The sequence below is a fragment of the Eurytemora carolleeae genome, unplaced genomic scaffold, assembly GCF_000591075.1.
Source record: "Eurytemora carolleeae unplaced genomic scaffold, Eaff_2.0 scaffold1644, whole genome shotgun sequence".
In the NCBI taxonomy this organism is placed as follows: Eukaryota; Metazoa; Arthropoda; class Copepoda; order Calanoida; family Temoridae; genus Eurytemora; species Eurytemora carolleeae.
Window position 1 is genome coordinate 1 of NW_019397546.1, and position 27,537 is coordinate 27,537.

General features: G+C 32.3%; 1 protein-coding gene across 1 annotated transcript; it reads left to right on the forward strand.

Moving 5' to 3' along the window:
• Positions 1-1,433: 1,433 nt before the first annotated feature.
• LOC111714832 (trichohyalin) lies at positions 1,434-26,698 on the forward strand. The gene is made up of 24 exons (XM_023490033.1): positions 1,434-1,486; positions 3,210-3,258; positions 4,892-4,987; positions 5,155-5,193; positions 5,399-5,631; positions 5,800-5,853; positions 7,038-7,339; positions 7,505-7,558; positions 8,247-8,371; positions 8,587-9,163; positions 9,599-9,683; positions 12,033-12,166; positions 12,374-12,434; positions 12,788-12,856; positions 12,941-13,107; positions 13,809-13,880; positions 15,238-15,305; positions 15,589-15,653; positions 16,206-16,251; positions 16,630-16,713; positions 17,844-18,000; positions 18,927-19,173; positions 20,162-20,276; positions 26,264-26,698. Exons 1-24 carry the CDS (start codon positions 1,472-1,474, stop codon positions 26,320-26,322), a joined length of 2,973 nt encoding a protein of 990 aa, XP_023345801.1. The 5' UTR covers positions 1,434-1,471; the 3' UTR covers positions 26,323-26,698.
• The last annotated feature ends 839 nt before the right edge of the window (positions 26,699-27,537 follow it).

Consider the following 27,537-nt stretch of genomic DNA (forward strand, 5'->3'; position numbering starts at 1 on the left):
TCCCCCTGAAATGAAGCGCTTTATAGAGCAACACCATGTAACGCGCGTAATATCTCAGTTGGAATTTAAGATCTGTGCGTGAACACTGAGTATGTGCGCGCAAACTTTGTGATTTAACTTAAAGTCTTTAATAATATGCAGATATCTATACATTTAAAATTCGGTGATGGTGATAGACCAAACCTCTGTATCTATACATATTAATTGCTAGTTGAGGAATTTTTACTTTTTAGGAATACATTCACTGAATAAAGAATAAGGAGTAATTAAAAAATATGTAAATTTACAAGCTAATTGAGGATTTTGTACATACTCTAGGAATACATTCTAGAAATAAAGAATAAGGAGTAATTAAAGAATATGTAGATTTACATGCTAGTTGAGGATTTTGTACATACTCTAGGAATACATTCTAGAAATAAAGAATAAGGAGTAATTAAAGAATATGTAGATTTACATGCTAGTTGAGGATTTTGTACATACTCTAGGAATACATTCTAGAAATAAAGAATAAGGAGTAATTAAAGAAAATGTAGACATACCGACTTCAGAGAAGATTGTACGGAATGAAAACTGTCTGTTTCCTTATATTCACAATTCCCTGCAACTGTAAACTTGTTTCTTTCTTTGCTAAATCATTATATAATATATAAGCCTTCAGATTACTGTATGCATCTAAGACCGAATAATAATTTAACCTTGGGAACGTCATATTTTCAGAGTTGTCGGTCGTCTTTACAGTCTCTTCCTTTGTGTATAACCCTGTAAAATACATGCTGTTTCAGGACTTTATTTTTACAAGTACATTGAAGAAACAAAGAATAAGGAGTTAATGAAGGCAATAAGGGAATGTAGGGTTGAATTTATTAAATAAATTGGAGGCAATATAAAAGAGTTTCTGGCAACGGAAGGATTTTGAGAAAAATGAATTGATTACTTGCGACAAGCTCTAATTATATAATACTATGATTTTTACAGACGTAACTAGACTAGGCAATTAAGCATTACAAGTTTTGCGTAGTTAATGATAAGCGCATTTAGATTTACAGACAATGTACAACGTAATATGTCTAGGTATGTTCAGGTTAACAAATATAGGGATTACTGTATTTATTACAGTTATATAGGAAGAGGGAGAGAATTGAAGACTAGAAATTTAGATTAAGAAGAAAGAAAGCAAAGGATGAACACTGAACAGATTATATGGGGGTGGGGGTTAAGTAGCGTTATTTATGAATGTATTAATTAATAGAAAATGCTTTAAACATTTTGTTTCACATCCCTGTTTATGTTTAATATATTGTAAACTTACATCATATTGAAAATTCTGAGCAAAAATAAAATTTAAACAAATGTGAATCTTTAAAATAAATTCCAAAGTGACATGATGATAAATTGAAAACAATTTATAAAGTGAACATTGTTGCAGAACAGGGAACACGGGATATTTGTGTTTCAACAACAAACAAAGATGCGCCATTTTAAGGTAAGCTCATTGCTCAAAGATAGTAAATTTCATCAACAACTAAATACTTCAAACGCTTAATATCTTTTCTTAGATGTCGAGCAAAAAAATTGTCAGAAGATGTCAGCCACATTTTTTTAAATCTTGGTTATCCATATTGTGAAATTTTAATATAATAAAAATATATTTGATTATTTAATAAAAAATCATTTTAGTAAAAATTTAATATTATCTCTAAATCTATGTATTTGCTTGTCTGTCCTTCTGTATTTGATAAACATCATAAACAGCTGAACCGAAAACTCAAATAACCCCATCAGGAGAGGTTTAATAAAAGTCAAATTTGAAAAAAGTCTATTGGAAAAATTTCAACATAAATTTTATTGAAAATCTAATAAACAGCAGAATAATCATCGAAAATTTGTGATTTACTAAAATTAATACACAAGTGTGGCGCAAAGCGCCCTAAAAGCCTTGTATTATACAACTGTATGGAACACATAAAAATAGACTGTAAAACCTGATAGATACTTAATTCACAATTGAATCATTTTCTACTTCCTCTGATTCTAAATTGTTTTTCCTTCGGTCCAATTACCGTTATAAGGATAAACGACACTCACGACACAGATTAAATAAATAGATTATTTGATACTACATATAGTGCAACAATTTATAGAGTTCTGTTCTAATCTATTGTTAAAAATATATTTCCTACTCTACTTCAAAGTTAAAAATTTTTTAACACTTTTTTGCTGGTGCAAAAGGGATAATTATAATTTTAAAAAAAACATTATATTAGAACTAAATGCTGATGTGGATTTCAATCGTATGTTTGCTGAAAACCCCTGTACTGACTGAACAATATTTAAGTCATTAGTTGGTGGGAAATAAAACAATTGATTGTATAATTACGTGTCCCTAATATAGACTCAACTCCCCCCCTCCCCCCCCCCACGATCATCCTTCTTTTCCTTTAACGTTGATTTAACGTACAAAAAACTCAAAGAACAAATTTTAGATTTTAGTTCATGAAAGAATAAAAATCAACGAAATATATGTTAATCATCTTTTAATTAGCTAATGTGTCCATTCGCTTTTATCTAACAACTTTTATATGTTCATTAACTTAATATTCTGCAGCATTTTCATTTTTCATACACTTTCATTCGTTTACACTGCTTTTCCCCTTATACAAACTTTCTCATTCCTACAATGAGAACCAGAAAACTGTGGAACAGAAAGACGACATTTTAGGAATCGTATGCGTATTTTCTGTCGAAATACAAGACAGAGAGAGCCTGTTTTACGCCGCCTGCGCGAAACTCCTCTGGGCTTCGGCCTCAGGGTTATTTTGAACGAGTTTCATTCGAATCTAGTGTCCTATCTGATATTTTATTTAATCTATATTGTTCACTTTCAGTACACTGTACAGCTGTATTCTTACGTCACAAGAGTCTACTTAGTTTTTGTGTGATAATTTAAGGATGAAGAGCTTATCTTGCAGTGAAACTTTCTGCGTTTTTTAGTTTCTGTATTTACATTTTTTATTTGATCTTAGAACACATGTCAACTAAAGGGAGAACATTTCGTTTTCTTTGTTATATTTGACACTTGTGACACTTGTAATTGATAATCTATTTGGGTTGCATAGGTATTAGGTATAGAGATTAGAAAATCATCAGAGTTTGAGGCAAAGACTCAAGTCCTAATCACACTTTTAACAAGACTGTTTTGTTTTCAGGTTTTGAGTTTGTATATTCTTCTATTCTCTGGTTTTCCTAGAACTTCAGGTAAAATAACTTTCGTAAAGACCGTTGATTGACCGATTTGCCTCAAATTTTGATTGGGAAACTCGATAGAACCAGGGGAATGTGGTTTTAAATTCTAAACCAATAAGATCGAGCATTAAAGAGCAAATTTAGTTTCCAGGCAAGGCTGGGTGCCAAGATAATATAAATAAAAAGTTAGGAAGGGTTAACATGGTCGTACGCAGAGGCGTATTCAGGCGGAGGGGCTATGGGGGCTAAGCCCCGCCTGGACCAGTGAAATCTATTGGGGGTTTTCAGGCCCCAACGGGTGCTGAGCCCCCCCTGGACCAGTGAAATCTATTGATTTCAGGGGGCTTTCAGGTACAAAGGGTGCTGAGCCCTCCTCCCCTGGAAACGAAAAAATGTAAGCCCCCCTGGACAAATTCCTGAATACGCCCCTGGCCTTACAACTTGAATGTAATCTTTAAATGGTCTAGGCGGATCATTTTTGAAAAAAAAACCTATTTTAATTAGCTTAAGGGACTGGTAAATTAGGGGTCCAATGGTTAAAAGTCAGTTAGCCTTTACTTGGACCTAATTTTTAGCCGTTAAATTAAGATTTTGACTGAACAAATATTGATACTGACATTATTCAAAGAAAAAATATAAGAAATAGATTTGATACTATCTATAGTTATAATGTTATAATCTCTGTTTGTCTGTCTGTCTGTTTGTTTGTTTTTCTGATCACAACTCAGGAACCCATTGACTAATTTGTCTAAAATTTTGATTGTGGAACTCGGGAGAACCACGTAAATGTTCTCAGCCTTTTTGAGATCATAAGTTCAGAGTGTCGACCTTTATAGCGAAAATGTTGTTTCCCGGTTAAATCGATCTAGTGCGGGTAAACGGCGGGATTAGCTATGAGTAACCTGGGCAGCGCCGGGTTCCCAAATTTATGATTCTGTAGTTTTGGGTTTAGACAACCTATAATTTATAGAGTAAGTACGTACATGGATTTGATAAAACAATTAAAATTTGATTTTATGAATTAATTAATTACAGGAATACAACATGAATTGAATATTCTTAAGAAAGTTCCCTAGAACTTATTGAAAAATTTAATCAGAATTTTTTAATGACCAATTATACGTCTTTACAAATATTTAAGACGTGGAAGGGAGGTGGCTTTGTGGGGAGGGGGCTTGAGGGCTTCATGGGGGGGGGAGAAATGTGTGGGCGATCATATAAAAGAAAATTTAATTAGATTGACGTTAATCATTATAATTCAATATTTTTGTGCTTTTCATTTCTGTTTTTGATCAAGAATTGGTTCGTAATAAGTATTACTTGTATGTTTTTGTCCTTTTCCATCATAAAAATATCATTTGGAGCAAAATTATTTGACTATAAGTAATATACACATGCATGTCCATATTGAAATGCTTCTGGCAAAAATAGTATTTGGATTAATTGCACAAGGAAAATTCTAAAATTTCAATTCATGCTTCTTGTCCTTACTGTATATTTTAGGACTGTAGCAGTTGGACACCCAAGTTAACCCTAGTGCATGTATATTATAGGATGGTGGAAGCGGGATACACAAGTTAACCCTAGTGTATATTATAGGACGGTGGAAGCAGGATACACGAGTTAACCCTAGTGTATATTATAGGACGGTGGAAGCGGGATACACAAGTTAACCCTGGAGGATTTGAACCTATTCCTATAGAGCAGGTTCAAGAACACTTCCAAGAGCAGAGAACTGAAGGTCAGTATTTTTCATTTGTAAAACAATTCATTCTAATTAATAAAGGTTTTTAAAAAATTCTGGAAAATGTTATAAAAAATTATCTTTAGAGCTGATAATGTATCAAGTTCTGTAACAGGACAGGAATATAAGAATAAATGGAAAGCTGTACTCATTCTTAATTTTAGATGGATCGTTGAAGCAAGCCAATGGAAAACTTTTCTCAGGTTGTAAAAACAATGTTTGTGTAAATTTTAATGAAAAATTAACATTTTAATGTTAAATCTTTTGAAATGAGCTATTGAACTGTAGATCAATTTTAAAATGAGTTATAGAACTGTAGATCAATTTTGAAATGAGTTATTTAACTGTAGATCAATTTTGAAATGCTTGACTGCATCCTTTGAAAAAACAAAAAATGAGTTTTTTTAGATGAAATACGTCTTCGCTCTCCTTCTCTTTTCCCAGATGAAATTAACACTAAAACATCACCTGAAGACGAACAACTGGTTACAGCTGTAGCTCAAGCAAGAAACCGATTTCAGAGCGCAAGGGCCGATCAGCTGACGAATCCTTTTATCCAATCACAGTTCCCGGCAACAGATTTTGGCGGGTTTTCCAAACCCCCTGCACTCGAATTTGAGCCAGAATTTCCATCTTCCCAGGGAACAAATGCCTTTTTATTTTTTTTCCTTAAAATCAAAATCAATATTTCAAAGATTGTAAACCTAACTGTTGCTCTCACTGTCCGGTTAATACCAAAAAAGTTAGGAATGGAAAGGTTAAATGATACCTCCATTTATTTAAATTTAAAAAAATTTGTTTCCAAACAGGGCTCTCCTGAAACTCCAAGACAGTTCAGATTTCCAAATCCAGAGGAAGAACAGGTACAATGCAAATAGTTTATCTACATCATCAAAAACTATGGTGTAATGTTGAAATTTTAAACATAAAGATGTTTTTATGAAAAGTAAATGTCGAAAAAGATTTGGAGAGAATCTGTGGGGTTTGGATGTTGATGGGTGGGGTTTACATTCTGCAAATCTGTTGGTTGAGATTGGCGTTTCTGCACCTCCTCCATAGTTCTACTCCTTAAAGCATATCTAAAATCTAAATGGATAAATGAACTTCTGTTAAAAATATTGGCTTTATCTATAACATACTTTATTATTCATTAATTTATTTTGCTTGTCTTTACTTTACCACAAATGGTTAACCTAACAATACAACAAATAATTAGCAATTGTGCAGAATTTTTCATGACTTTTATATTGCTAATTGATATATTCTGAAATTCAACCGTAATAAAAGATTTTAAGCAAATGGTAAAGGCAAGTTTTTTTAGGCTAAACAATAAAATTGAAACAGGTCAATCAGATTAATCTATATATAAATTTGGTTGTCTGTCTGTTTGTCTGTTTGGGTGTCTGCTTGTTTGTTTGTACCCAATATACGTCAAAACGGCTGAACCGATCGGGCCCAATTTTTTTGTGTGACATTACGTGACCACAGGGAAGGCTTATGAATGATACAAATTTTTAAAAAATGTGTTTTAAAGGTTTTTAATTTTGTAAAAAAAAATTAAATTCTTGAAAATCCGCGAATTTTTTTTTTTTTTAAATCCGCAAAATTTCTTTCCTCTTTGTTTTAAAATGTAAACAAAAAAACATGTTCACAATTTAAATAGAAGATGGGCGCGAAGCGCCTTAAAAGCCTAGTTTCATTAATTTATATAAACTCCAACAGGAGTTATTCAATTTAAAATTGGGACATATAAGTATTAATTTATAATTGCAATTTTACCATAATATGAATTCTATCCAAAAGCAACTTGTAAATATTGGGAACACTCATTTAATTGGTAGAAGTCGTTGAAATTGGTAGAGATGGTTCAACCTGGTTCAACCACATATCATTTATTATTTTTAAATTTTGAACTATCCTAGCGTAACTCTAGCCGAGCTCTGTAAGCTGTTGTATTTTTAATTTTTGCGGTTCAAGTAAAGAGTAGATCACAGTAAAAATTTCCACACATTCTTGAAAAAAAAAAAAATTTTCAAATATTTTTTAGTCCAATAGAGCCTCGCTGCCAGTGATGCCATTTCCAGAGGAATCTCTCCGGCTCTCAACACTTGCTCCAAGACTGTTTTCTGATCAATCCCCTGTAGCTGCTCCGGAACCGGTTCAAGGCAATCTCTTTCTTCAAAACAAAGATCAGACGAATAGTAATCAAGAGTCTGAATTTCTCAGATTTCAACAAGAGCAATCTTTTCAACAAGAAGCTCTCCAGCCAAATCAACAAGAGTCTCTTCCACAAGAGGAGCAGTTAAGACAACAAGTGCAGTTTTTCGAGGAATCTAAAACTGAAGAACGGTAGGAACCGCTAAAAGTATAAAGTTAAAATTGACGAGTTACAAAATTAAAAAGACTGCTTAGCGCTGAATTCAATTGTATTCTATGCTTCTTTTTTGTCCATATGATAATGGGGGGGGGGCGAAGATGAGAGAGATGGAAATTTAAAACATTGTTATATTTCAGTCCTGTTCTGGGTATATTTGATCAGCTTAGGCTTCAGTTAGAATCAAGACTCAGGTTAGACATGGTGTTCATGATGTACAATAACTTGGTTTGTTTTTTCAACGCTTTTGGACCTTTTAATTTGTGAACCTTTTTAAGGTTCCAGAAAAATCTAAGAAGTTCTGGAAATTTCAAAATAGTTTATTCTAAACAGTTGTTTACACAATGCCTAATTTTGTCCCGGAGAGAAGATAAAGCTAAAACAAACCAAGAACTATTGTTTTAAAGCCATTATTTTTTCCTTCTATATTTTCTCGTGAGCTACATTTGTTGCTTAATTTAAAGGGACTGTAAGCGTAAGTTCAAGTGACCATCCATGCAAAGAGGAAGAATGTGTTAAATAGCTGTTGAATCGTCCTGGAACTAGGTCTACGCTGCTAAAACTTTAAATAAAAGGTCACATGAAAATACGCTCACAGTCCCTTTAATAAAAGCAAAAGTTAGTCATAAACATTTTCAGGTCAATCTTGAGGTCATCATTTTTCTATTTTAAATCTGCTGATAGTAACGAACCCCTTCAGCTTCTGGTGGCGGTTTTATATAAATTTAATTAAATTTGTATCATCTCTCAATTCATTAACTCGGCTTGATGTAATTATATACTGTATATACTCCTTTAATTAATTAAAAGTTTTTGCTAAGGAGTTTAGTGGATTTGGCTAAGCGCTATTCGAACCAAAAGTTAAAGCCTCAAACTGTTTAGTGCTGAAGGAGAACAAGGATTGCTGTTAACTACTCCTCTACCTAACATTGATCCTACCTTCTTCAACACCAGGGTTCAGAGTACAGCTGAAGTACCAAATATCATTCAGAATCCTAGTCTTCCAGGGAACATGTGGATTTATGCTCTTAACTTCAGTTAGATTTTTTGCATAATCCAAATTAACACTATTTTATATTTTGAAGGTTATCTTCAGTCAAAGACTCTTTTATTACTGGTTGCTTTACGATGGGTACCCTTTTAAGTTAAAAAAATAAAAATTAGTTTTTTTTTAAGATGAATTAAGTGTCTTAAGATTTGATAAATTCTACTGTTGTTGAAGGAGGTGGAGGAAGAGGGTTATTTGACAATATTGTAAACAAGATAAACCAGGGCCATAGAGAGAATGCTCGGAGAAAGCAGCAAGGACTTCCTGAGCAAGAGACATTGAGTGACTCCCAACAAATTCAGGGGCTACTGGGGAATCCACAACCGTTCCAGCAGCAGCCAGTGACTCCATCACCGTTTCAGCAGCAACCAATGACTCCACAACCATTCCAGCAGCAACCAGTGACTCCATCACCGTTCCAGGAGCAACCAGTTACTCCACAACAGTTCCAGCAGCAGCCAGTGACTCCATCATCGTTCCAGCAGCAACCAGTGGCTCCACAACAGTTCCAGCAGCAACCGGTGACTCTACAACCATTCCAGCAGCAACCAGTGACTCCACAACAGTTCCAGCAGCAACCGGTGACTCCACAACCATTCCTGCAGCAGCCAGTGACTCAATCACCGTTTCAGCCACAGCCAGCAACCCCGCAACTGTTCCAGCAGCAACCGGTGACTTCACAAAACACAATATCTTCAGACTTCCTTAAAATTTCTCCAGAAGTCCCTGAAAGGCCTCAAGAACGGCTCAGGTAAATAGATGTTTAAAGAAATTTTGGGGAAATCTCACTTTTTCTGTTTATGTTCATGATTATATATATATAAATTTAGCTTGTCTGATTATTTGCTTGCATCCAATAAACGTCAAAACGGCTGAACCGATCGGGCCCAAATTTTTTGTGGGACATCTAGGGCCCCCAGGGAAGGTTTATGACCAATCAGACTTTAAATATGTAATATTAAAATATTTTTATCTTAAATTATTTAATTTTGTAAAAGTTTGAAAATGCGCGAAAAAAATATTATGAAATCCGCAAATTTAAAAAAAATGTTATACTGTACAAAGAGAAGATGCTCACAGATGAAGCCACAGATAAAAGTTGAAAAAGAAGATAGGCGCGAAGCGCAGTATAAGAAACTATCTTAGTTTTGAATGAATTTTTTTATGCCCATGCTTTTTATTTCAGAGATTTCTTGTTGGAACGACAAAGGGCTCAGGAGCAAGATATACTAAGGGCAGAACAAGAGGCGGCCATTGTTGAACAGAAACAGGTGATTTTTCAGTAGACCATTTTGTGTAATTTTTATGGGTGGTTCGACTGTAGAGATGAACATGTTTAACTTTTTTCATTTCGTTTGTTCATTGTTCGTGAACAACCCATGTTGTTGGGCTTTTTTCAATCGTTCGAAAAATATTGATTTTGTTCGTTCTCAAAAATTCTTGTTCATTTCCCATCTATTTCGTTCGTTTTATCACTGAATGATCGTTCATCAAAATCGTTCATTCAGTAAACTCGTTCGTTCAGTAAAAAACACATTTTTTCAAAAATTTGTTCGCAAAAAATCGTTTGTTCAGTTGAAATCTATAGTTTTTTAAAAAGTTTGTTCCAAAAAATCGTTCATTCAGTGAAAAGCGATCGTTTATTTTAATCTTTCGAAAATTCGTTCGTTTAGTAAAAAAAAATATTGCTTTTTCAAATACTTTTAAACAATTTTAAATAGTTAGTTTTTTCGTTAATTTTTAAAAAACGATAATTTTCTCATTTTTCTGAACGATCCATTTCGTTAGTCCATTGTTCGTTTTTTTTCTCCTCTTTGAACGACACCGTTTTTCACGAAACACTTTGTTTGATATCAAAAATGTTGTTCATTCAAAAACCGATGCTCATCCCCTTTGGTACAGTTTTCTTCGCATCTTGTCTTTGTTTTATCTGAACCGTATCATGTTCTGTAGAGTTTTGAAAAAAACTTCTCCACAGGAGATTATACACTGCAGACTCCGGTTCAGTTTAAGTAAAGGGCTGACTGACTATAAAGCAGCGAGAGCAAGTTGTACAGTTCACATAAAGTCTATTTAAGGTAGAGTGAGACAGTACACCATATGAATCACCCCCTTCTATGGATATTCTATTGTATTGATTATTTACTAAATTGATCGGTTAAACTTTGATTCTAATTTAAGATTTAAACCCAAGTTTGAAAGTTTCTGATCCTGTTTGATTTAAACTGTCTAAACAGTATATATACTATCAATATTAATTAGAGATGTGCACGTTCGACTTTTTTCATTTTGTTTGTTCATCGTTTGTAAACGACCCATTTCGTTTTTTTTAATCGTTCAAAAAATTATTTTGTTCGTTCTCAGTATTATCGTTCATTTTCATTCTATTTCGTTTGTTTTCTCATTGAACAATTGATCAGTAAAATCGTTCGTTCAATAAATTCTTTCGTTCAGCAAAAGAACGATAGTTTTTTTCAAAAATTTGTTTGAAAAAATTATTCTTTCATAATAAATATTGTTCCAAAAAATCGTTCGTTTAGTTAAAAACGATATCGTCTTTTTCTCAAAATCTTTTGAAAAATTCGTTGGTCCGGTAAAAAACGATTGTTTTTCAACTTCTTGAACATGATTTGCCTTTTTTGTGCTGTCAAATGAAACTTCAGAGACGACTGTGCGGAATATATTCTATTGTTTCCTGATATATTAAACATTCTCTGCAACTGTAAACCTAATTCTTTCTTTGCTAAAAAATTAATAAAAGAGTATATTTAAGACATAAGACGTTATTAAACCTTGGGACCGTGATAGTGTAAAAGTCTCTGGTCGTCTTTACAGTCTCATCCTGTGTGGGTAACCCTGTATGTAATGTAAACCGATCATAAGTTTAAAAGATGAATTAAGTTTGCAAAGTTTGGGTTCAAAGAAAGTGTAAAATCGAAGTTCAAAAACAAAGAAAATTTAAAACTTTTGACATTGACAAATTAAGCATGAGAAGTTTTATTACAAATTCAAAAATAGGAAAAATTGAATTTCATATATGTTCAGGGGGACATAAAAACTCGGGATTAGCGTTTTTAGCTCTTCAATTCTTTTTATAATGTGGTCCAGGGTTTTGTTTTCAATTTTAGAGTTTAAGCATCTTTTATGTCTTCAATGCTTCCATTTAGCATTAACTATGGTGTATATACGAAAACCTCTATGTTTTCCTTTAACATTGAATAATTTTAATATCCTTATTTAAAGGAATTGAGTCCCTGCCACAAACTCTGATTTTCTAATCCCAATATCCTTGCTAACCAATGTTGTAGACCTTATATTTTTCAAACTATGAAATCTGATACTTTAAAATAAATAGTCTAAGTTAGAAATATCAAAGGTTTACATCATTAGGTTGCCCAGATATAGGGAGTCAAAAATTATAGTTTGTGGCAAAGACTCAATTCCCTTATAATTCAGAGAAAAAAATATGCTTTGAAATCATAATGATAAAAACAGAATTTGTTCAGACTTTATTTCAAACTTTATTTAAGCACATTCTATAAAATAAATCTAAGGGGTTTCAGATCTTTCTTAATAATTTTTTTTGTGTCTAATTTTGATTCTCTAATTTATTCTTCCAGGAAGATGAGAGAAGAAAGAAAGAAGAAGAAGAGAGAAGACTGATCTTAGAAGAAGAAAAGAAAAAGGAAGATAAGGAAAATAAAAGAATTCTGGAAGAACAGGAAAAAAAGAAGGAAGAAGAAAAATTGACAAAGTAAGAAAATTTTAAACAAAAATTTAATTTTTTTTATTTTTCTCACAAGAAACTGTTGGTTTAAATGGAGTGTTTGCAAAAGTCAGAAGGGGATAAAGTATGAATCATGGTAAAAAATTTTACGACATTTGAAATTTGACAAATATTACATAGTTCTGAACTAGATGAAAATAAAAGCACAAAATTTGAAGATATTTTTTCTTTAAGATTGAAAAATCTAGAGGAAGAAAGGAGGAGAAGTGATGAACTTTTAAAGAAACGAATTCAGGTTTAAAGTTTTAGTTCGAAATTTCGTAAAGGAACTGAGTTCTTGCCTCAAACTCTGACTTTCTAATTCCAAAAGCTCTGTAACCTGATGTCGTAACCTTTAATATTTTTACCTATATATTCTGTTAGATCTAATAGTCAAAAAGATGGAAAAATCTAAGGTTTACAACATTAGGTTCCAAAGATATAAAGATTAGAAAATTTGGGAGAGTGGCAAAGACTCAATTATGTTATTATATGATTATTGCGTAAAATATATTGTTTTTAACAGTTTTGTTAACAACCCTTTAAAAAGAAGAGGAGGGGGGGGATTTGAGTCTTTTACTAAAGATACCTGTAACTTTATATATCTAGGAGGAGCAGGATAGAAGATTGGCGAGAGAAGAAGAAGAAAGAAGAATAATGGAAGAAAGAGAAAGACAGATTCTTTTAGAACAGGCAGCAGTAGAAGAAAATAGAAAGCGAGAAGAAGAAGAAAGAAGAATAATGGAAGAAAGAGAAAGACAGATTCTTTTAGAACAGGCAGCAGTAGAAGAAAATAGAAAGCGAGAAGAAGAAGAAAGAAGATTAAGGGAAGGAGAACAAGCAGCAGTTGAAGAAGAAAAGAGAAAGAACGAAGAGGTGGAAAAAGCAAAGAAAGAAGAGGATATAAGAGTTGAAGAGGAAAAAACTGAGTATGCACACTTTAGATAAATAGGACAAAATGAATCTATATTTTGAATGCAAAAAAAGTATTTTTAAAAGATTTTTCTTAATTAGATTTTTTATAATTCGAGCCTTGGATTAATACATTCTCTGACATAACAAAGGGGATGGTGGAGTTGGCACATTTGATGTAGGGGGGGGGGGGGCTGCCTTCATTTTTGGTTCAAATCTTCCAATTTTTTGGGTGCACGCCTAATTAGTGATCGAAATTCCTAAAATAAAATCAAATTGAATTTTAATGACCTCTAATGACCTCTAATGACCTCTAATGACCTCCAGAAATAGAAAATATTTCAACTATGGCTTTATGNTGCTACTGGATTCCCTGGGTTCCCAGCTTTCGTTTGATATGCATTAAGCCATAGTTGAAATATTTTCTATTGGTGGAGGTCATTAGAGGTCATTAGAGGTCATTAGAGGTCATTAAAGTTCAATTTTATTTTATTATAGGAATTTCGAACCCTAATTAGGCGCGCACCCAAAAAATTGGAAGATTTGAACCAAAAATGAAGGCAGGGCCCCCCCCCCCTACATCAAATGTGCCAACTCCACCATCCCCTTTTGTTATTTTCAAACTGCAGGGATTAGACTTTAGTTTTCACTTTACAAAGAATTATAAGTTTCTTTATTTTAAACTGAAAGACGAGTTATATTGATGAATATATTTCAGGGGTTTAGATAATCCTGAAATATTGGCTGATTCACCACAGGTCGTATTTAGACAAGCAGCTCAAGCTATTAGGTAAACAAAACTATTTATAACACTGTTATTTTGGTTCACAGTGCTATTAAATTTTGGACTTAAATTTTTTCTATATCTCGAAGGTTCAAGCCTTTTTAGATTTAATTTTGTCCATAGCTTAAGCAAGGGACAAAATATAATCTAAAAACTGTATAGCACACGTGTTATATAATGAACAGCTAATTTAACATTATAGCACGATGATTACTTTATAGCACATTCATTATGAAATTCACGATGAAGTGAGTAATAATGATAAAGTACACAATACTTTCATAAAAGTTTTTATAATTCAAGGGCTTATATATAAGGACTGTCTACGTAATATATATAAGGACTGTCTACGTAATATATATAAGGACTGTCTACGTAATATATATAATTTATAACCTGCTCGATTCACAACGTTTATCGGATTAAAGAGACTGTAAGCTTAATTTCAGGCGACCCTCTGGCCGGCCATGCCGGTACTCTTATAAAGCTTTGTCTGTTAGAGTATGAATTAAATATCCATTGTTTATTTAAACTGTTTATTTTCAATTGTGGTTTCTCTGCAAAAGTGACTTGCGCATTTCTTGATTATAAGAAACAATGGAAAAGAATATGTACTTTTCGAGTCAGAAAAACGACGTTAGCTTTCACATTTTTAAACAGATTGAGGTTTCCAATTTAGTAGGCGTTATCCTTTTATTAAATTTTGATATAATTTATCACACCTAATATTTCCCGTTGTATTGTGTGATTAATCGGCTTTATCGCCCTACAATAGAGCAAAAAAATAATTTCACCCTGCTATTTAAATTTCAAATTTCATACCTAATTTTTCTCGTTTTAGGGTGATAAAGTTACTTAATCACCCAACAACAGGGTGATTAAGTAACTTTAAAGACCTGCTTTTAAATAAGTTGAGTAAAAATTGACTGAAACTATATTTGTTATTAAAATGGGAATAATGCGATGCGAAAAAGTTTTGCTGTGATTTTTAATTGTTTCTAGTTTGTTTCGATCAGAATAAAAGTATTTTTACTCCTCACTACGTTCGGTGGGAAAATACTTTCATTTTGAACAAACTAGAAAAAATAAAAAACCCGCCAAAAAGTCTTTTTTGCACTCATTGCAATGACACAATAAAATAATAATCCGATTAAAAAAGCAAAGGTTTCGAGGATACAGTTTTGAAACGGACGTTTAACTTTTTAATCTAAATTGAGGGGTCACAGCTTTTAATACGTTGATATCTAGTCCCTTGAAAACAGTCTGTACTTACTTGTAAAACGGAACCTTAAACCTCTATAAGGGGGGTTAATGAACCTAGAAGAATTTTTGGAAACAAATATTTCTAAAAAATATATTTTAGTTTGAAAAAAGAGCGCGGAGAAGAAAAATCTAGCCCAGCAGTGTGGGCAGCAGTCAAATCTCTTTCAGGTTAAAAAATAATTTAATTTTTTCACAAATTGTCGATGGACAAATTTCAATTCACAAAACTGTTAATACATTTTACTCTGATTTAAAATATGCAAATAAATCTACAGTGGTAACCAGAAAACTCTGGAATTAGAAGTCAACTTTTAGACTTAAGTTATAACTTTAAATAGTCTTATCACCATAAGGCACAACAAATGTGCAGTGTAAACAGATCCATATTACTTATTAAGCGATTTAAAAATTTACTAGCAATGCTATTTGCTTATGATAATTATATTTTTAGAATTTCTTGATGCCCAGTCTACGTTTGAAACTGTTCCTAGGCCAGTAGTAATGGCGATTATACAGGTAAATGTAAAAGGTGTAGCTCACTGCTAACTAGACATTACTGGCATGACTTTGTGACCTCGTAGCTCTTTTAGTTTTCATTTTAGGCAGAAGTATGAAAGGGCAATTTTATTCGGTTTAGTTTAAGAAATTCAGAACATTTTTGTTCTTCTCCAGAACTCTTCAAGAAGAGAAAACATTTAAGATTTCAATCTTACGTGCAGTTAGTTTGGCATGAAGGTCCGACAACAGTTCNAGGAATTGCCAAGAGGAAGGGCTGATTTTCTTCCAAGGGGGGACTTCGTAGCGCTTAAGCACATGACTCTGCAGTAATCCATATATTACGTCTGTGGTAAATTCAAATTTTCGAGAGAAAAGAAACCTACTTCTATTCTGGAAAATGTTGCTCAAACTGACTTGACTTGAACTGAATAATCACGCAAAACTAAAAAAACTAAAAATTTCGGTTTTTCACCAAAATAGATATTTTTGATTTGTGGTTCTGTGACTTTTAAATGTCTATTAAAAAGTCAAGAATGAAATTATTTTTTCACTATAAATTCTTTTTTTTAGTTAACTAGATTCTTGGAGAAGGAGACACCTCAGGAAGAAGAAAAGGGTAAAAACAGTTTTTTAGCTTTAAAGTGACCTTGCCATTTTCCATGGAGGGTCACTTGAAATTTGTCCTATGCATGTTAAAGTTAATATGTAATACATACTTAGGTACTTCTCGCATATGTCAAAGTGATCCATAGGTTCAGTGTGTATAATAATTAAATTGTAAATTATTACTTTTTAATAACACATTTTCTAGTTGTTATTAAGAAAAATTATCATTTTATCGTACAAGGTGAATTGTAATTTAAAGTTTTATTCTTTAATTAGATTTTATCATTGCAAAAGTATCATGAAACGCTTATATAATGTTTAAATTGTTTTATTAGAAAAGGATGCAAGTTAATTATCAAAAATGTAACTTTTTAACATTTTTTTTTAGTTTCCAGCGATATCACGTCAACACGTAGTCCTCAAATCAAATCTGGGCACAGAATTAGCCATAGATTCAGACAGAGCATTAGAGGTAGGAACAGATACAGGAACAGGAGTATGAACAGGATCAGGAACAGGATCAAGAACAGGAACAGGAACAGGAACAGGAACAGGAACAGGAACAGGAACAGGAACAGGAACAGGAACAGGAACAGAAACAGGAACAGGGACAGGAATAGGAACAGGAACAGGAACAGGAACAGGAACAGAAACAGGAACAGGAACAGGAAAATAAACAGGAACAGGAACAGGAACAGGAACAGGAACAGGAACAGGATCAGGAACAGAAACAGGAACAGAAACAGGAACAAAAACGGAAACAGTAACAGGAACAGGAACAGGAACAGGAACAGGAACAGGAACAGCAACAGGAACAGCAACAGCAACAGGAATAGGGACATAAACAGGAACAGGAACAGGAACAGCAACAGGAACAGGAACAGGGACATAAACAGGAACAGGAATGGAACAGGAATAGAAAATGGAACAGGAACAGGAACAGGAACAGGAACAGGAACAGGAACAAGAACAGGAACAGGAACAAGAACAGAATCATGGAAACATGAAGCATGGAAGCATGGAAACATCGAAGGATTCGAAACATGAAGCATGGTAGCATGGAAGCATGAAAGCATGGAAGCATAGTAGAATGGAAGCATGGAAGCATGGAAGCATGGAAGCATGGAAGCATGGAAGCATGGAAGCATGGAAGCATGGAAGCATGGAAGCATGGAAGCATGGAAGATGGAAACATGGAAACATGGAAAAACATGGAAACATGAAAACATGGAAACATGGAAACATGGAAACATGGAAACATGGAAACATGGAAACATGGAAACATGGAAACATGGATTCATGGAAACATGGATTCATGGAAGCATGGAAGCATGGAAACATGGAAACATGGAAACATGGAAACATGGAAACATGGAAACATGGAAACATGGAAACATGGAAACATGGAAACATGGAAACATGGAAACATGGATTCATGGAAACATGGATTCATGGAAGCATGGAAGCATGGAAACATGAAAACATGAAAACATGAAAACATGGAAACATGGAAACATGGAAACATGGATACATAGATACATTGAAACATGGAAACATGGAAACATGAAAACAAGGAACAGGAACTAAAAACAGAATTTTCAGGAAATCTACCGAGAAACAGAAGTTCATCAACAAATACAGTTATTAGAGTAGCTCCAGAAACAGCTTCTTCCGATGAAACAGCAGCAAAATCAGATACAGCTGCTGCTAGCAATGGAGCAGAACCTAAAAAGCTCTCTGATTTATTTAAAAATACCAGGTTGCAGTTTTTCTGATTATTTATTTCCCACTTTACTGTAAAAAAACCATTTCTGGTTTAAGAATATATATATATACTAGCCTTAGAGGGCGCTTCGCACCCATCTTCTAAATTAATGGTGAATTTCGTGGATTTTCAAAATTTTCAAAAATTTAATGAAGATCAAATTTTGGTGAAGACAAATATTTGAAATTTTGATCATTCATAAACCTTCCCTGTGGTCACGTGACAAAAAATTTGGACCCGATCGGTTCAGCCGTTTTGACGTTTATTGGATACAAACAAACAAACAAACAGACAGACAAGCCAAATTTATATATAGATATATAGATATATATAGATATATATATAGATATAGTAATATATATATAATTTAGGAATATATATATATATATATATATATATATATATATATAATAAAGGAATAGATATATAATACTAGCTGAAAGGCCCAGTGTTGCCCGTGGACAAAAAACTATTTAAGAATTTTTTTTGAAAACAAAAAAATCGATTTTTTTAGCCTTTAACACGCCCAGGCCACATATGAGTGTCCACAAAATATTTCAGCCCAGTCGGTCCTGCCGTTTGGCCGGCTGTACGCAATATATATATGAATGTCTTGTTTTTATTTTTGCATAGATAGGAATATATATATAATATAGAAATGCATTTTAAAAAATTGCACAAATGAGTTGTGTGTTTTATAACTTTTTTATCTGAAAGGATGATAATTATAATAATAATAATAATAATAATAATAATAATAACAATAATAATAATAATAATAATTATAATAATAATAATACTATCAATAATGCTAATAAAGAAAAGACAAATGATTATAATAACAAAAATGATATTGTATAAATAGGATAAATGAATACAATAATAATAATGATACTTATTTAAATAAAATATATTTACAGACGGCAAAGGCCTCGGTTTCGAGGCCAGGGAGAGCAAAATAGATCATCTGGAAGATCTGAAAAGAAACTTCAAGAAATCCAAAATATACAAAATATCCAAGATGGACAAGATGGACAAGATGGACAAGATAAACAAGATGGACAAGATGGACAAGATTTAAAAGATATCCATGAGAAACTAAAGTTGCAGACCAGCATATTTAATAAAGAGCTTATGAACAGAGGCAGCTTAAGATTCGATGATCAGGTTTGTTTTTAAATAATTTTGTAAATGTTAATTTTTTTCTCGAAATTAAAAAAATATTTTTTTACAAATTCATTTTAAGAAGGAAGTTTGTTTTGATATGGTTTTGATATCGCATTTGTAATTGCTATTGCATAAGTTACTTTGAATGTGTTTGTTTGTTATTTTTTTTATGATTTTGTGATTTTTCTTGTTTAGAATATTGTTGTTTTTGATAATAAGGATGTTCGCTAGTTTTATTGTTTATATTATTTTTCGTAATTATGAATCATTTGAAATTGGTGTATTTGTTAATGTTGATATCGTGTATACTGTATATAACAAACTGTGATATGTTGTAAGTTTTACTTCCCATCATTACTGTTATTGTTATCGTTTGTATTTTTATTGATATATATTGTACTTTTTCTTATATCTTTCAAATGGGATAGAATTTTGCTTTAAAAAAATGTTTTCTTTTGGAATGGAAATATTAAATTTAAATAGGACGCAGGGCTATATTTTTAAAGCTTTTTTATTGAAGAGGGGGGGGGGTTCAGGCTATTTTCTTTAAATGGATTTTTTTTACCACTAAATGTTTAATACCTATTATTAATAGTTAAAACTATTATTATAATTCTAAAACTTTTTAAAGGGGAGGGGGGGGGGTTTAAAAATTGTGCGGATTGTGTGAATTCAATCTATACTTTGCATGTTTGTCTGTTTGTTTCCAATAAACGTCAAAACGGCTGAGCCGATCAGGCCAAATTTTTTGTGGGTCCTCACGTCACGTGACCCCAATGGATGATTGAAATTTCAAAAATGTGCCTCTAACAAAATTATATTTTGAAAATTTAAAAAATCCACAAAATTTTTTTTAAATCCTCGATTTTTTGTTTGTTTTTGTTTTACAATGTGTACAAAGAGAAAATGTTCACAGTTGAAATAGAAGATGGGCGCGAAGCGTCCTGTAAGCCTACTATCTGAAAACTGTCTGACTCTTAATTTTTAGTTTGATGAGACTGAGCTTGGGATTGGAATTAAAGGAACTGTTGGACTTATAGGACATCAACCAGAACTAGAACCCCAGCAGGATATTCAACCTCCAGATCAATTACTTGATGAAGGTACCTAGGGTTATCCATATACATGATAAAGATGCAGGGTGTCCCACAGGGGCGTACACAGGATTTTAGAGAAGGGGGGAGGGAAGATCAAGGAAAAATAGAATATGCGATAGTTCGCGCCCCCTGGCGCTTTCATTGCTCTTATTTTACATAAAGTCTACATTTTCCCTTTGTAACCCACTGAAGGATTCAAGGACTATATATTTGTTGACTTGAAAAGTCACTATAATAAAATAAAGAGATCTAAAATGGATATTTCTAACATTTATTTAAAACGAAAGTGTTTTGAAATATTTGCATTTAAGGCGGAGTTAAAATTGGTTGATTTAGAAATTAACAAAGGAATTAATGATGAANAGGGGGGGGGGGGCAATAGGATATCGACATTTTAAAGTCGACGAGATCTTTAAATCTAATGATTAGGTGTCCATATTTCTGAGTGTAGGAATCAAAATGTGTATCACTAAATATAGTGTACGTCTTATTAATATCTCTATAAAATTGAGTTTTATAAAAATAATTTAACAAATAAATAAGAAATTTAAGGAATTTAAATAAATAAATATTTTTTTTGGTAAAAGTGTCGAAAAGGAAAAAGCTTGCCAGTTAAAATAAAATTTTCGTTTTCCCAAAATGTTGGAAAATTGTCGTAGTACTCTAAATATTTTATAATAACAGCTGGTTTTCCTCAAAATAATTAAAGATTAAATTAAAAATATCAGAAGATAATTATTTTTAGATTATTATCGTAATTTTATGGAGTTAAAGCAGTTGCTTCAATTATTTAGAAGATAAAGACGTCAAACACACGTAGCTGTTTATTGGATGATTATTTTTTACTTCTTAACTCCTGTATGAACTGGTCTTTCAATAAACCAGAAATATAATTATACTCGGCACAAGCTCGGCCAGGTTTACGGCGGGAGTAACTATGAATATATATAATAATATAAACCTGGACAATGCCGGGTACTTAGTCAGTGGTTAATTTATTTCGTGAGATTACTTATTGCTTACACAATGGAATTAAGTCTTTGTCACAAACTCTGATTTTCTTTGGAACTTAATGTCGTAGACCTTAGATATTTTAAACTATGAATTCTGTTAGATCAAATTATCTTAGTTTGAAATATCAAAGGTTTACGCCGATAGGATTAAACTATGTGACAAAGGCTCAATTTTAACGTAACGTAACGTTTAGAAGAAGTTTCTTTAAAAACAAGACTCAATTTGTAAATAAACAATTAGGGGGGTCCAAACTGTTTCAATTAAACCTGAAAACTATTGACTGAATATTATTTTTTAGATGAGTCAAAATTTAAGCACATAACAATAAGATTTTAGACTTTAGATTTTAGATTTTAGAGGGACTAAAATACATTTTCTTGATTAGAGTGTCGTTTTCTATTCACAACAGTACCCATTTCAACCTTTTTATTAAGGATAAATAAGATATCATTATTTTTCTTGCTGAAAATCTTCAATTAAGGGTTTTCTGTAAAAGTGGCGGTTTCACGTTATAGCTGCGAATGCGATAATGAAGGAAATTGTCAGTATTTAACACGATAAGAAATACTATATACTTTCATTTCCGGCTTGTTTCACAGGAACCATTTTAAATTGAAAATTCCATTTTATGAATGGAATTTTCAGTCAGAGGTTTATGCAGGGGTGGTATGGATATTTTATACGCCCCTGTCTTCAGTTTATTTTATAATAAATTTATAAAATAAATCTATCGGAATGCTGCTCCAGCACTACCAATACATCTAAAAATATACTTTGCTTGTTTGTTTGTTTGCTTGTTTGTATCCGATAAACGTCAAAAAGGCTGTACATCTCTGGTCCAAGCTTTTTGTGAGACCTCACAGAGGGGAGGAAGGCTAACCACAACAATTCCTCATCCGAGCCACATTCTTCTCATTTTCCTGGCAAACCCACCTCGAAATCCTCGTTCTATCAATATTTTTTTCTTTAAGTGTCTAATCCTCCAAGATAAACTATTGGTAAAGAAATAAAATATTCAATTTTTGTAAATCGAAAAAACCAGTTATAATTGAATAAAAGTTTTCAAGTTTAATGTCTTTAAAAATGTTTACATTTTTTACGCGCATTTTCAGATATTCCTGGTGTAGAATACCGCAAATAATTCCGAATTTATAGAACTTCAATCTATTTTGTTAAGTATAGTGAAAAACATAAAATTTTTCCGGGTGGTTCCACGGGGAAAATGATAGGCAGAGGTATGCCGAATATTTTGCTATTTATTTTATATCACGAAGATTAGCCATTACGGAGGCAGAAGAGATTTAAGTTTTACCTAAATAAAGTTTTACATAATTATCATGGGTTTGAAGATTCCAACATGATGTAATCATTGCAAAACTTTAGTCTATCCATATTTTATGCCCTAACGTGGCCAGATTTTTAAAATATAGTTTTATCTTCGAGAATGGAAACTTTTAAACACATAATAATAGAAGGAAGAGGATTCCGAGCTGGCTCGGACGAGAAAATAAGGAGAATGTGGCTCGGACGAGAAATTGTTGTGGCTTGCCTTCCTCACATGATCCTAAGGAAGCTTCAGGGATGAAGTGCCCTTGAAGCCTAGAACTAGTAATAATATACTTTACTATAATCGGATTGCTTAGTATTATGAGAGAGTTTTCGATTGAATCCAATGATAGAGAAAATAATAATATTTTTACTACAAAACTTATTATAATTCTATAATTATAATAATAATAATAATAATAATAATCTGATGTCTCTTAAAGGGAGTGTTCGCTAATAATGAAATGGGGTATAGGCTTAATGCGATAAAAAAGCGCTTTTGATAGCTAATAATCTTACTTCTATCTGTTGCGTCTATAAGGAGAAAATTGTTAAAGACGTCTCATACCGAATAACTCAGCGCCCATACAAATTCAGAAAATTGCAACATATGACTTAGACCGTAAAAAATCAATTTAATTTCTAACAAATCATTCAGATATTAAAAGCGCTTTTTAATCGCATTAAGCCTATACCCCCTTTCATTTTTCGCGAACACTCCCTTTAAGCATATATTTGAGTTGACACCCGTACCCCGTAACCAATGGAGGGGGGGGGGGGAATTGGGGGACATTCCCTCCCTGGAAGATAGGGCGAATACAGGGGGGGGGGTACCTTCGCACCCCCCAGAGATTTTGAGGAAAAAAATGTTCCCAATTTACAACAATAATTTTCTTAATTTTTTTCATCGTTTGTACACATTTTTCAAGTTATTTGAAGGAATTATGATATAAAATACAAAAACAAAGAACCTGGTATATCAAATCATAGATAAGAAGAAATGACAAAACTGGGTTTTAAAAAAGGAACAATAGTCAACACAATTACACAAATGTTGGATTGGGTGAGTAGGAACAAAAAAGTAAGAACTACATTAGGAACATCATAAAACAAAAGAACGATAAAATGGGAACTTTAATAGGAACATTGACTATTGAACTAGCTAGGAACAAGCCAAAAAACATGAGTTTCATGCATGCACTAAGAAAATAAGTATAATAAATGAAATACATAATCTAAGGAACAATAAAAAGGTTGTTGGGAAATAGGAATAAAACTAAAGGATTTAGGATCTAAGGACACAATGTTATGAATAGGAACAAAAATAGGAACATTAAGCAAGTTTCAAGTTAAGAACAAAAATGAAAGAACTAGGAATTATGAACAAAATTAAAGAATTGGAAATGTAATTCGAAAAACATGAAATGATGATCAACACATAAAGGTACAATGAAGGAGACATACATATGTGAAAAAAATGCCATTCATGCTGAACATGAATTAGGAACAATAGTCAATAAGAGGAACATAATGCAAGTTAAGAACAAAAAGAAATTACTAGGAAAGTTATATATAAGTAAATTTTGAATAAATTATTTGGAAATTCTTATTTCCTGTTAAGAGATGTTAAGGTTTTAATTAAGTTTTTTGTATTTTGAGAAGCTTATCCTTTTCCTTTCCTTTCTTTTATTAAACTAGAAATTCAAGGCGCTTCGCGCCCTTCTTTCTAGCCTTAGAGGGCGCTTCGCGCCCATCTCCTAAATTAATTGTGAACATGTTCTCTTTGTGTACATCGTAAAACAAAACAAAAATAATTAGTGGATTTTCACAAAAAATTTCGCGGATTTTCAAAATTTTTAAAAATTTAATGACGATCGAATTTTGATGGAGACAAATATTTGAAATTTTGATGATTCATAAACCTTCCCTGGGGTCCCTAGATGTCCCACAAAAAATTTGGGCCCGATCGGTTCAGCCGTTTTGACGTTTATTGGATACAAACAAACAAACAAACACCCAGACAGACAGACAAGCCAAATTTATATATTATATTAATGATTCTAATGAAGGATCGTTCAGCAAAAAGTAACATGGATACAACTTAAAATTAAATATAAATATTGTCTGGTTTAGGAGAACCTGTTCTTAGTTAGCCTCAAGCTTGCAGAAAGTTTTTTTAGAATTTGAGTTTTGGGAAAACTGAAGATTTTAGTCATTTACAATTGACAGTCTAAATTTCCCTGTATTAAAATTATTATTGACTATTCATGATTCAAACATTTTCAGTAATACATTTATTTATAGATTACTCAAATATATAACTCTTATACCTCCAGTTTTTTTGGTGTTGATGCAAATAGCTTGTCAAAAACAGAATGCAAAACAGGCAAAATATATATCTTAATAAACTATAATGTGTGATAAGTTAATAATCTAGTTGATAGTTTTTAGTCTTTAATTTTGACCCTTTTAGAGTCCTTCTGGTTAACTATTGGCGACAATTTCGCTAATTATAGGGGGGTGACCAGGGGGCGGGCATAAATCTCCTAATTTTGCCTGGCTAGGTTTATACTGTACAGTGAATTTTGTCGAAAAATGTTTCCTTATGACTGAGTTGGTATCATAGAGTACAGTGGGTTTAATCCTAAGTACATCTATTTGTACGGTATTGTGTGAACAGTTAATTTTAATATTTTTCAACAATGAGATATTGTAGTGTCAAAAATTGTGTAAACAACGATGTTTCGGGTTCAGAAATTTTTCATAACATACGAAAAGAGTGGATAGAACAAGTTATCTGGAAGACAAAACACCCAATTTTTATATGCTCCTACAAAACCAATAGATTATTTCTATTTAAAAATCACTTGTTTCACGTTAAGTTCATTTATGTAAAATAAATATTTTGACAGTTTTAAGTTCTTCAATAACATAAAAATTAAGTCTAACCTAATTTAGATCTATTATTAGTTCAGAATTGCTTTTCATTCTAATTCTAAAAGTCAGAAACATATATTCCTAAGAGTTAATTGTACAATGTAGATTTCAGAAGTAAAGAATTTGATAATAAACAAGATGTTATTAAGGAGAAGGATTTTATTTTTTTCTCTATTTGTCATGTCTCATTTTTATACAAAAATCATATGAGCTTATTTTCTTTGCTTGAATATTGTAGGCTTCACTTTCAAACAATAATGTCTTAAAACACTGATTTACGAATTATGATTCCCCAGGTAGAATTTCTGATCGGGTCATTGTGTACAGTGGCTGTACAACAAGAAGTCTAAAATTCCAGATGCCCCCTCTATTACTAATATCTCGATGGGGGTGACATATTCGCTTCGTACACAACTTTATAATTATTCCACCATAGGTTAACGTAATTACTGATATACATTGTGGCGTAGGCTGTCCAGAAATCTTGTTTTTCTAAAGTTTTCTTAAATACTCTTAAATAAATACTTAAAACACTTCTTGATTTATCAGCAGCATTTTAATATTTTTTTCTTTTAACTGTTTTCATAATGTTTCTTGTAATTTCAATCTTCTAGGAAAAGAAACTTTAAAGAGAAATAAAGTTGGTTAGTACATTTTAAATTTGTAATTTAGCCACCGTCTTAAATAAACTATTTATTAATCAAATATTTTTGCAGAGAACGTTGAAGAACTGAACATAATTTCAAGCTTCACATTCAGAACACTTCCGGTCTAAAAATAATGTCTAAATCAATTGATCAAGTCAAATAATCGATCATGAGTGAATATTGATACAGCTACAAAATCGATCATGGGTTCAGTGAATATTGATACAGCTACAAAATCGATCATGGGTTCAGTGAATATTGATACAGTTACAAAATCGATCATGGGTTCAGTGAAAATTGATACAGCTACAAAATCGATCATGGGTTCAGTGAATATTGATACAGTTACAAAATCGATCATGGGTTCAGTGAATATTGATACAGCTACAAAATCGATCATGGGTTCAGTGAATATTGATACAGCTACAAAATCGATCATGGGTTCAGTGAATATTGATACAGCTACAAAATCGATCATGGGTTCAGTGAATATTGATACAGCTACATAAACGAGCATGGGTTCAGTGAATATTGATACAGCTATTTAAACAATCATGGGTTTAGTGAATATTGATCCAGCTACCTAATCGATCATGGGTTCAGTGAATATTGATCTGGCTACCTAATCGATCATGGGTTCAGTGAATATTGATCTAGCTACCTAATCAATCATAGGTTCAGTGAATATTGATCTATTGTGATATTGATCGATAATGGGTTCAGTGAATATTGATACAGCTACATAAACGATCATGGGTTCAGTAAATATTGATCCAGTTACCTAATCGATCATGGGTTCAGTAAATATTGATCCAGCTACCTAATCGATCATGGGTTCAGTGAATATTGATCTAGCTATGCATAAACGATCATGGGTTCAGTGAATATTGATCTAGCTACCTAATCGATCGTGGGTTCAGTAAATATTGATCCAGCTACCTAATCGATCATGGGTTCAGTGAATATTGATCTAGCTACATAAACGATCATGGGTTCAGTAAACATTTATCAAATTATATATTGTGTTGAACACTGATCTTGACAATTGATCGAATTAAATAGGAATCAGTTATGGATTCAAAATACTTATCAGTCAAACTAATCGATCATTGGGGGAAGATTAGTCAAGTCAACTAATAAATCATGGTTTTACCAGGAATTGATCAAGTGATCAGAGAGTAAACAATGATTAATTGATCATAAATTAGTTAAAAATAGATCAAGAAAACGTTTATATTCTAAGTAGCCAAAATCAATACAATCATTTAATAAACAATAATCACTTGATTAAAAAAGGCAGCATTTTTTTATATTAAATTAATTTAGTTAAAAACTATTTACCA